Source organism: Mus pahari, chromosome X (genome assembly GCF_900095145.1).
Source record: "Mus pahari chromosome X, PAHARI_EIJ_v1.1, whole genome shotgun sequence".
Taxonomy (NCBI): domain Eukaryota; kingdom Metazoa; phylum Chordata; class Mammalia; order Rodentia; family Muridae; genus Mus; species Mus pahari.
Genome location: NC_034613.1, coordinates 15,250,116 through 15,262,459, shown reverse-complemented (window position 1 = coordinate 15,262,459; position 12,344 = coordinate 15,250,116). Strand labels below are relative to the sequence as shown.

The following is a 12,344-nucleotide window of genomic DNA, read 5'->3' as shown; positions in this document are numbered from 1 at the left end:
TCTGTTATTGGTGGTCTGCCTTTATTAAGTTGTCATTGATAGAGACAAGATAATTTTGTTTTTACTAGAATAGAGAGGTGTTAGGAAGTTAGGTTTTTATTTTTTTAGCAGCAACTTGCTCATTTAAGAAGTAGTCTTTTTTAGCTTGTAAAGAAAGAGTTGTGAATACTATTAATTTAATTTAACCTAATTTTACTTTCAAAGTTGCATAGAAAATTTGTGAATTTGTTTTGCTGCTTTAAACAAAAGTGTAAAACACCCAATCACGTTGGGATGATTTACAACACTATTTTCAGGCAGTATTTTAAAACAATGTAGATGAACCCTTTATTTGACATTGCTTTCATGGAATACCTCAAGCTGCTTTAACAGCAGCTTCAATTTTTGGAACCTCTTTGACAATCGCTAATCCCAAGAGGTTACTGGACCGCTGCTGAGCTGTGGAGTGGTCCCTGCTGGACACCTGCTTGGCTAGCAGTGTCGGTCTTTCCTCTAGACAATTTGTGAGCTGTTTGGGGGGCGGGGGAGGAGTAAGGGGGTGAACGGGAGGAGAAAAGGGGAAGAAGGGGAGGGCAGTATTGAATTAGATTGTTGATAGCGTCCCTCCGAGGACTGCTATTAAGAGCACGCTATTCTGTACTTCTCTGCTGCAGAAGACAGAGAGATATTCGTGTTGCCACAGCATGTTGTAAATGTAGGAGGTTTTGCTCATCCCGGATTGGAAATAAAAATAGGGAAAGGAGTGCAACTTGAATCAGAAGCTACTAGAGGAGCGCACAGAGTTCTGCAGCAGTTTATATTTGCTCTGACATTTTGCTTTCTTCTAACTGGAAAACAGAGGACCTGGCATTTTTTAAATGGGCTTTTCTCATAATGGCATTCTTGTATTGTGTGGCCAGAGCTTTCACAGGAGGAAAGCAGGCTGCTGAATTTAGTCACTGATCTCTATTAGCTGTGGCCTAAGGCTATGCTGAGGTTTATATCCCATTTGTACTGTTGCAGCTCAAAAGAAGAATGTTCAGAGGATGACAAATGTATTCTGAGTAGGTATGTTGTTTCATTTTTATATGAAACCCATCTATTTTTTTCTGCTACTATTGGTCAGAAATCAGGTTAATAGGTGTAGAACATAGTACAGTGCTGCAGTATCCCTGTTAAGGTAAAACAATGGTATTGCAAGCTTTAAAACAGAAAAGCACCCTAGCTGCTTTTATTAAGTAAAGCTGCATTGTGTACTATGGATAGTACAGTGTACACACACACACACACACACACACACACACACACACACACTGCAGTCAACACTTTCCTAACGAGGTGGCACTATTGTTGAGTTGGAAGGATAGAATCATCTTATTGCTTTAGGGGACAGGACGATTTAAAGGAGGTACCTTGCATTCCTATTGTACAGATTGGAAGCGTCGGTTTTTAGGGCACTGGCAGAATCTTTTGCTTGTTCTCCGAGGCTGCTGTGTCAGTACACTGTGGAATGGAAGTGTTAGTTGGTAGTCTGTTATGGAAACGCTGTTTACTGTTATTGTAGTACCGTGGTGACAACATGCCATTGAAATGGAAAACAAGCTCTCCTGCTATCTGGAAATTCCCAGTTCCTGTGCTTAAAACATCCAGGTCAACTCCACTTTCTCCAGCATACATGTAAGTGAGAGAAAATAGGATATTAAAGAGGGGTTTCATTCATGAATCTGCCGTGTGGCAAACTGGGAGGGGGATCTCAAATAGCAACATCCCCCGACTGACAAGATTGAGAAACAAACAAACAGCCAGCCAACAAACAAAACCCCTCAAGCTTGCTTACATTTAGAGATACTGGCATGCCCAAGTTAACATTGGTGTTGTTTTCTTAGAGTTTATTTCAACTTAAAGTGTTGAATGCAAAGATAATCATTACTTTGAAGGTATAGCCAAAGGATTTTATAAGGAAACTTTAACATTTGACATGAGCTTCCTGGAATTTTTATGTATCTGAAACAGTGATTTCTTTTGTGTATTAGCTTAAAATCTGCTGATTCTTGATGTTTATGATTCATTAAATATGGGGATGTTTTGTATATTATTTTGCATGAATTTGAAACATTCATAGTTCATCATACTAGTCAAGACCTTTACACTCTAGTTCTGTATAAATGTTAATGAATGAATGATATGTCTTTCTTACTGTTCATTCAAGTTGTGAAGTGCAAGTTCAAATTTAGGTGTCATGTTACTTCTCTGGGCTGTTACTTATATATTCAGAGATTGAAACGAGTATTCTACAAACAGCTGTTTAGAAATGTGTTTTTAAGTAAAAAGCTATAGAAATACATTGGGCAACCTGTTTGGAATTTTTAAAAAAATATTTTAAATATATAAAATATAACATTAAGAACAAAATCTTGGAGCTATGTTGAAATGTTCTTTTGAAGTATTGTTCTAAATCTTCCTCTGGAGGAAGAATGAGTGCAGGAAAGCTGGACCTTTTAAGAAAACGACATTAAGACAAGGAAATCTTTTGAGGATTAAAGGTGCTTGAACTCTGAATGTTCCCTTGAAATTATTTTTAGTAGACAGTCATAATGTGGAAATTGTTTTTGCTTTAAGTGAAATATGCATTTAGAAGTCCATTTTGTTTTGTCATTTTAAAACTTAGTTGTATGTGATATACAATAGTCAGGTCTTTTCAAAGATACTCAGTTGTTTTTGCTATAATTGAAGTGATTCCCTGGAAAGCATTGAATAATGAGCATATTTCAGAGTCATTTTGAGACCATTTTTCATGATGCTCCTTGTTTGTGTTCTGGGTTATTTTATCTAAATGGCTAGTAGACTCTCTCTTTTTTTTTTCTAAAGTGAAATAATTTAGTTGATGTTTTTGAAAATACAACAGCTATGTTTGGGTTGCAGATGCTGTATTTAGGAAAAGCACAAATTAATGGGAGGTGCCAATTAGTGGAACTCCTTCCAATTATTTGAGAAAAACAGGATAGCTTCCCGACTTTATGAAGCTTGGCTAGTGAGGAATGGTAAAATATATACAAAAAGCAACTTGACTATAAACAAAACACAACCCTGTAAACATCATTGGGTTACCATGAATAATAGTAATTAATGTTTATGGTATTTTTACTATGGTTCCCTGTTCAAATGATCCAACTTATACTCCCTTTTGAGGTTTCTTTGCCCTTTTTAGAGATGTTTAAATATATGCCCATATTTTATTAATTCTTACTTGCCACAAGCTCAGATACAAGGTAATACATTTTTAATAAATGACTTTTCTTCCCTTGAATTCTTCTGTTTAGAAGGTAAAAGCTAGAAAATACTGTATTCTTACAATGGTGAATACTATTTACTGGTAATACACATAGTTAGGATGGAAAGATGTTTGAAGAGCTAAAGGTTAGGCTAGACAATTTTGACTGGTACCAGGCAATATTATTAAACTGGTCCCAGTGTGTTTTCTTTATAAACATATTACTACCAAACATTAAGTGAATATACATGGAGATTAAAAAGAATATTTGATATGGAAAAAGCTCACTTGGGTAGTATGTAAATTGATTACCTTTTACCTTTTAGATCACAATGCATTGAGTCATTTGACCAACAATAAAAAAGCATGTTGTCATCAGGACTTTACACTCTACTTACTCTATTTAAGCTTAACATAAAATTCAAGCCCCAGATGATTAAAACTAAGTTAAGTTAGATCACCAGGTTAGGTACCAATATTTGGTCTTAGAGTTGTTTTGCAGATAAATCTTGAGTTTTGTTGCTGTTGCTCTTTAAACTCTTTACATTGCAATGGAATAATTAAATTCTGACTCCTTGGTATACTGTGATCTGTTGGACATTGATCTATAATCATGTCTTAGAATTTCAAGTCATATTTTGAATAATATAGAATCACTCACAGGTTAGGTACAATCTTCTTGTATGTGTGCCTGTGCAGCACAAAGAATGCTTTACAATGTTTTATGATTATGTACTGCAATTTGTCAAATGCACATTACATGATTATGATTGGAAGCAAGTATTTTCTCAAAGACTGAACTGCCAAAACAAGGTTTGCTTAGTTCTAGTACAACTGTACTATAGGAATTCAGCATGTACAACAAAATATAAAGGGTCTTACATTATCTTTCTAAGCCCAGTGTCAGTGTTGTTTGGCTTGAGCTTTGCTTTGATGCTCTAGACAGGTCAGGGATGCTATGCTAACATCTGCTACAGTACAGAACATTGAATTCATTTTCAACATCAAACAAATATATTGTGTTTGTTCCTTTGGGATTTATAGTTCGAGTTTGTTTTCTCTTTTTAGATAGTTGAAATGTCTCAATATTTTCAAGGGTTGTGACAATAGTGACTATGGCACCTTTAAGAAAAATTGTTTTATGTAGCATACATTTCAATTATGATGTAATGCATTAGGGGAGATAGAAGAATTAGGGTAATTTTTGGCCCTGCTTAATGAGTAGACATAGTCTTCGTCCAGTTTCATGTTTGAACACGTGCAGAGTGGTATACCATCCATCTGGATTTCAGAAGGGATTCTCTTAATAGAAACAGAGTCCTTGGTGACATGTTTGCGCTACCGTCTGTTCAACACTAGGTTGAAGTTCAGCCTTAGCCTCAGGGAGGTTTTCCTGGTCAGTGAAAACTGCATTAGTAGAGACTCTGCTCTTGACAGGTGGAACCCATATAAATTCCCCTGTCATTTGGCTTAAATTAATAAAGCTGAAAGGGCAACTGCATTGAAGTGCTTTGCCAGTGTTTTGGTATTCATTGTTTTAAAACAGCAAATGGCTCCTTCAGACCAATGTTATAGGATTAATGCATTGTTAGATTCTGAACACACACTGAAACAGTATTAGTACTAGCGACCTTTTCTTCTTTTCTTCACAAACAGAAAGTTTTATCAGTAATAGAAGTGTGGAAAGAAGGTGGAAAATAATTAGGTTAAGAATTATATGGTGCATCATAACAGTGAATTTTAGCAAGATGGGCTAAGAGATGACTGATATTAGTGAACTAATTTGAACTAGAATGAGTCTCATCCTTCTTTAGCCCCTACGATTGTAATTAGTTAGCTTTCTGTTTAAAGTTTGTTGTATATGTAAACCATATTTTATAGTTAATGCTAAAAGTGTCATATTTCATAGCAATTTTTTAATCAATAAAATTCAGTCCTTAGATTTCCACAGAAAAACATTTTGCATGCTATGTTAATTTTCCCCATTTCTGGATGATTCAAAATACAGATATAAAACAAAATGCATATTTTTATCCTTTTTGATATTTTCTTTCCCTTCATTTCCCTAAGAGTATCCTCTACTAATTCACTGTACAAATCAAAACTTGTAGTTTGAAAAAATCTTTCTTAACTACTGCAATATTTCAGTAGTCTCAAATTTAGAAAGACTAATCACTTACTTTTAGCACATAAACTTTTAATTCTGTGTCTGTTTGATTTGTCTTTGCTATATAACAAAATTATGTTAATAAATCATATAGCTAATGCATTAGACTAATTTGTGTTGCTCTGTAACTTTTGTAGCATGGTGGTTATGAATTTGCATTGTTACCTTATCATTTATTAATAGGAAATCACAGTGACCTTTGAGGTGATTCTGAGAGCTCATATACTTCCTTTAATTAGTGCAGGGACCCCTTCTGTGATACTTTTCAAGAATTCCAATCCATGTCCTCCTTTAACACTGTCAGGAAAAGAGAATTGACTACCTCCCCAGAATAGCACCCTTCTTCATTCATGGACAGGTTTTTGTACTGTGAAAAATCAGTTCCTCCTCTTTTATTTCCAAATAGAGTCTCATGGAGCTAGTATATTTAAAAGTATTTCTTGAATAGAGCCAAGCTTGGAAACTGTCCTGTGTGTCATGGTTCCCAGACATTTCATGCTTAAATTGTTTTCACTCAGTACTTCTATGCAATGTATGTGGTCCCATTAGGGGTCCCATTAGAGGTTGATGACTAGACTGTACCTTCTCTTCATCAACATTTATTCTTTTAGCTATTTAAGATATTTTAGTCGGGCATGTTCAAGTTAAGTTAAATTTTTCTTGTCAATCCCATTGTGTATTTTTTAAAAACATTTAATAATTCTACACACAAACCATGAATAAAACAACAGCTAGTGTTTCTTTTTCTTTCAGATATTTCAAAGAATTTTACTTGCCAATCATTTTTCTTGCTTCATTCTTTTTATCCTTAATGAGATAATGCTACCCAGAATCCCTCCCTGCAAACCAGCTGCCCATAGTGGGCAAGTAGTAGAATTGCAAATCTTGATATTGTTGTGAGAAATCCACAGTTACTAGGGATTCCTCCCATTCAACTTGACAGAATGTGCAGGCAAGATGCGTGTAGAACCAAATTTGAGAGGGAAGAAAGAGTGAGAGAGCAATGTCTGTGTAAAGTTATTGCAGTCAAAGAGTTAAGCGATAAGCACTGCAGATGATATTTTAAGGTGAAATAGCACTCGCAGTGCATTATTGTGTATTTCTTCAAGTCTATACCAAAGAGGACAAATACATGCTATTCTAGGTATTCAAAGTGCATGCCACTTTTTCAGTCATCTTGTGAGTTGAAAATATCACAGGAAAAAAAAAAAAAACAATGAATTCACTACACCTAACTTACTCCTTATCCCTGACTACCATCACAGTATACTGTAAGGTGTTTGTTTGTGCTTATCATCATAATGTGTGACTGTGACCTATAGTGCTCAACTCTAGGAATATCACAAGACACAGTCTTGTAGATTATATAAGAAAAGGCTGAAATTCAGAACGTTTGCTTCTGAATGCATATTTTACCGTAAATAAAAAAGTAAGTATGTGTGTGACCTATTGTAAATCAGGAGCCACCATATTCTAAATCAGTAACATTCAGCAGTTGCTCGATGTTGCATGCCAAGAGTTCTGGCTGAGTGTTAGGCAAATGCAGTCCTTACAGTCAGTCAGTAACTATCCTCCATCTTCCATTCTGTTTTTAGTCATGTTTTCCTTCTATGAAAAATCTAAAGCAAGATAAACATTAAACACTTTCAATTTTGATAACTGATTTAAGGACAATGAAAACATTACATAAGAAAAATGGATCTTAAGCCTAATGAGGCAGAAATTGGAGATAGGTACCAGATTATAAAATGTATACTGCATAGTATTCAAAATAATTCATACTTAAACCTGATGGTAATTCTCTAAGCAACAAAATGGAGGGCCATTCTCATGTTAGACAGGAAATAACTTATTGGTCAGATGCTTTTTATCACTTACCTAGCTTTCCAAGCAGCAATAGTTTCCTCTAAACTATTTAATGAAATTCTGGGTTAAAGTGACATAACATCATTTTCAATTACAGTAAAATATTTTTTACTGACATAACTAACTATGATAAAGGGATCTGATATTTTTACTCAGTTGTTCACATTTACAGCTTGCTGATGTGAGAACATGCACACCTTGTTTCAGAGCACATCTTAAAATGGGGTTCAGTGGAGAAGTGAAATCAAATCCTGCAATAAGAAAATAAAAAGAGCTTAAAACTTTACCATGCATAGCATACTCTAAATTTCATATGAGAACATATCCTATTTTTTTAATGTTCTCATTTAACATGGTTAATATTTATTGAGTGCTACTATGAAACTGTTAAGCACCTTCTATGATGCTTCTCCCAAACTGCATACATAAATATACTCCCATTCTTACATTCGCAGACACAGAGTTTCAGGTAAATTAATTAGCTTGTTCAGTATGATAAGTGTCGCGATAATTTAAACCCAGGGTTACCTGATTTCAAAGCCTTTGCTACCTTTAATACGTTTTTCATTTGTATAGATGTTTGTGTTTTCTAAATTAAGTTTAATGTCGTGTGGGGTGCTTGATATGGGACCCCAGCTTTGTGGATGCTAGGCAAGGTCTATATCACTGAACTACACCCCCAAACAATACTTTACTACTTTTTATTTCATATTTTAATTAGAGAATGTCTCACTAGGATTAAGAAAAAGACAGGCAGCCTGGTAACTGAAAGGGCTTTTTTTTTTCTTTTTTTGTAGTGAGTAGTATAGAAAAAGAGACTCATCCACTTATTGTCAGCTGGAAAAGTTGTTCAGAGATATTGGGTTAACTTTGTTCACTTGCTGTTCTGATCTATTGTCTCCTGATACGTGTATAATTGCTTTTCTGAAATAAATTTTGTGTGGATTTTGTTTGTTTTTGAGACAGGGTCTCACAATGTGGCCCTGGTTAGCCTGTAACTTGCTAGCTAGAACAGACTAGTCTGGAACTCACAGAATTCTGCCTCCCAGGCATGCACCACCACACTTGGCCTATGAAATTCTTTTTTTTTTCTTTTTTTATTATTATTTTCTTTATTTACATTTCAAATGCTATCCCTAAAGTTCCCTATCCCCTCCCCACCCCTGCTCCCCTACCCATCCACTCCCACTACTTGGCCCTGGCCTTCCCTTGTGCTGGGTCATATAAAGTTTAAAGACCAAGGGCCCTCTCTTCCCAATGATGGCCGATTAGGCCATCTTCTGCTACATATGCAGCTAGAGACACGAGCTCAGGGGTTAATGGTTAGTTCATATTGTTGTTCCACCTACAGGGTTGCAGCCCCCTTCAGCTCCTTGGGTAATTTCTCTAGCTCCTCCGTTGGGGGCCCTGTGTTCCATCCAATAGCTGACTGTGAGCATCCACTTCTGTGTTTGCCAGACACTGGCATAGCCTCACAAGAGGCCGCTATATCAGGGTCCTTTCAGCAGAATCTTGCTGGCATGTGCATTAGTATCTGGGTTTGGTGGCTGATGATGGGATGGATTCCCGGATGGGCCTGTGTAATTCTTAATGCACTATTCTACTTTGGTTCCCTGTGGAAACTAGATAGCATGGACAGTGTTATAGCTGGTATGCTCTTTTTAGCACAGTCAAGGATACCTTTCTTGTCAGTTGGTTTAATATTTACTTCAGGAAAATAATACCCTATATGCTTGCACTCCATACAAATTTAACTGCCCCATTTCTTTGCTTTCTATTGCTTTAGTATTGAGTTAATGTGGACTGGTAGCCCAAATCTTCCCAAATGTATTATTTTACAGTTTAGTAGATCATAAGTTTGATACTGGTCTCAGCAGGCAAAAATTCAAGTTTCACCAGGGCAGAAGCTCTAGGGGAAATCTGTTTCCTTCTCATTTCCTGTCAGTGATTAAATGAAGTTCTCTGTGAGGGTAGGATTAAGGTCTCCATTGTCTAGCTGGCTATAGCTAAAGGAGAATCTTAGCTTCTAGAGGGTAACTTCATACCTTGACTTTTGACTCTCTTCCTTCTCCAAAGCCAACAAGCTGAATCTTTTTTTTTTAATTGCTCTCTGACCCACTCTATTTCTTCATAAAGAGTTATGTGACTAGATTTGGCCACCTGAATAATAGAAGACATTTTGACTTATTAACGTCCATAGTATTAGTTACTTTTGCCTTGGACATGTGCACCGCATGCTTTTGCCTTTACCATGCTCACAAGATTCTGAGATGTGAATGTATGTGGGTGTCTGCTCTCATGCATCGAGATCAACACAATCGTACACGACTTACATAAGAAATGGAAATTTTTTTTCCAGTGAACCAAAGTGATATTATAAACTTTGAATTCTTACAACTAAGCTATATTAATTTCTGGGTCAATAATTTTCTTCTTGCAAATTATAGTAATTTAAATGTTAGATAGGCAGCTCTAAAACTCTTGCAACAAAATTTAATGAAAATCTTATTAAAAGTAGAATTGTCCATTGAAAACCTTATTACCTGAGTTTTTGTTGAAAGCATCATCAGAGCACTATAGAAGAACAATTTTGTGTTCCAATTCTTGTAAATAGATATTGACGACATCAATTTTGTAAGGAGACATAATTACATAAAATGATGAAATATGAACTAAAATGCTAGCCATTAAATTTGTATTGTTTATTGGACTTCATAAAACAAAGACTATGGGAACAAGATTTCCACACCTTAAGTGTCTTTGAAAATTAAGAAAGAACTAATGCTGTCTTTTGGATGAAGTAACGAAAACCATTTTCTTAATAAGCATAAGCACACAAAATTATTCCATTGTTATTAGTGCTGTTTGGAAATTACTCAGGTAAGTGCATGGTGCAAGTTGGTTGATACAACTGCATCATATTTCATTGAAAACCTAAATTGTTCCATATTTCTTTCTGCCCTCTCAAAGCAAGTGTTTGTTCAAAGAATGAGAAGATTCAAACACATCTCTGCAAAGTCAAATAGACACAGGTTTCTGAGAGCCTTTTAAGCCATCTGCACATGCTTCAGTTAGAAACACATATATACTGTGGGTTAAGAATCAATAAAATTCAATGCAATTAAAATTTTAATGTATTTTAGCATTATCACGCAATGGCATGTAAGTATGTGATTGATGGCCTTTCTTATGCCCTTCAGTGCAAGGTTTCTGGTAGGAAAATGAGGGTATATTGGAATTTGAGTGTTCCTTAATTACCAATTATTGAGTAAAGTCATAGCAGCAGGTGAGTACTGTTTGTGCTTCTGTTACTGAGTTTTAAATCCGATTCTTCAAGTTACTAAGGCCTGAAAAGCACTATTTCTAAACTTGGTGTCCAACTTAGGGAAGTTAAGGTACAGAGGCTCAATAGTATTTTGTCTTTCTTTTTATTCAATATACTTATGGTGTACGTATGTACATATATCATGGTGTGTGTGTGTGTGTGGATTAAAGGACAACTTGCAGTAGTTGGTTCTCTTCTTTTGGCATGGTTTGAATGAGGATAGCCCCCGTTGGCTCATAGATTTGAGTGATGAGTTCTTAATTAGTAGAACTGTTTGTGAATGATTAAGGTGAGTGGCCTTGGTGAAGGAGCCATATCACTAGAGGTTTCAAAAGCCCATACCAGGCCCTCTCTCTTTTTGCCAACTTCCTTCAGGTCAGGATGTAAAGCTCCCAGGTACTATTCCAGTGCCATGCCTATTTGTTATCTGCTGTGATGATAATGAACTAACCCGCTAAAACTATAAACATGCCTCCAAATTAGTGTTTTCTTCTTAGGAAATTGCCTTGGTCATGATGGTTCTTTACAGCAATCGAGCAAAACCTAAGATACCTTCCAACATGTGGATTCCATTCTTCAAATTCAGGTTGTCAGGACTGAGGGTATGCACCTTTACCTAGTGAGCCATCTCGCCAGCCACATATTAGCTTTAAAATTTTGAATACTGTATTATTAGGTATTACGGTTTTGAAATTGTAACATTAGGAAAATGATAAATTAGGGTGTCAAACACAGGCCAGTGTTTGCATGACTTTCTTCTGCCCATGCTCTCCATTCCTTTGTTCCTTTTATGTTCATGTTTCTCACCGTAAATGGTTTTTTAAAAAAATCTAAAATGATGGTTAACAACCATTGCAAAGTCTTTTCCTTTGTTTCTGGTTTCAGAAGAGTTACAGTTAATGTTAAAGGCCAGTTCACAACAAAGCCTCAACTAGATCACTCTTCATAGATATGTTCATTCATTTTCTCTTGTGCTGGGGTAAAATGTGGTCCCAATTAAGTTGCTGTACCTTATTTGAGTGGAAATTCAAGATAATTGAAATAGAATTTTGGGGAATATATGTATATTCTAATTTATAAAGAGATTATCCAATTCATGATCTTTGAGCACAGCTCCTTACAAGAGTGTGTATGCATAATTATTTCTAATAGAGTCACAACTGTAAAGAAATTTGTGGAACCGTAACCAAAGTTTCATTTTAAGTAGACTGGAGATCTGGCTCATATTTTCTATAGGTATGCTGTCAGAGTATTTTAATAGATGCAGCTAGAGCATGCAGTCTTGGAAATGTGTTGTACTGTCACATAATTATAAACTTTGGCTTTGTTTCGTATAATTAAAATACCAGGTTATCTTTTTTTAGTAGTTAATATTATTTATTTATCAATCTAGCTTTGGATATAGCCAAATATAGAGAGATATCATTTTTAAATTGATGATTATATGTTAAATACGAATGGATACCCATAGGGCTGGAAAAATGACTCATGAATGAAGATCATTTGTACCTCTTCCAGAGGACCTGGGTTAGATGTCCAGTACTTACATGGTAGCTCACAACCTTCTGTAGCTCCAGTTCAAGGGCTTCTTTTACCCTCTTCTGACCTCTGCACAAGTAGTGCATAGGCATACATGTAGTTAAAACACCAGTACATGCTTTTTAAAGGAAGGAAAGAAAGGAAGGAAGGAAGGAAGGAAGGAAGGAAGGAAGGAAGGAAGGAAGGAAGGAAGGAAG

The 12,344-nt window shown here is 35.7% G+C and overlaps 1 protein-coding gene across 7 annotated transcripts in view; it reads left to right on the top strand.

Annotated features, from left to right (window-relative positions):
* Klhl13 (kelch like family member 13) overlaps window positions 1–12,344 on the top strand; it is a 143,181-nt gene that overhangs the window by 73,519 nt on the left and 57,318 nt on the right. The window contains exons 1-2 of one of the 7 annotated variants that reach the window (XM_021187578.2): window positions 1,024–1,047; window positions 1,544–1,656. The exons of 4 other annotated variants lie outside the window; for them this stretch is intronic. In XM_021187578.2, the coding sequence (XP_021043237.1) occupies window positions 1,559–1,656 (98 nt within the window). In that variant the 5' untranslated portion in view covers window positions 1,024–1,047; window positions 1,544–1,558. Of the gene's footprint in view, window positions 1–561; window positions 1,048–1,487; window positions 1,657–12,344 lie in introns of those variants that run through there. 2 more of the 7 variants (XM_021187579.1, XM_029534311.1) reach the window with 2 other exon arrangements.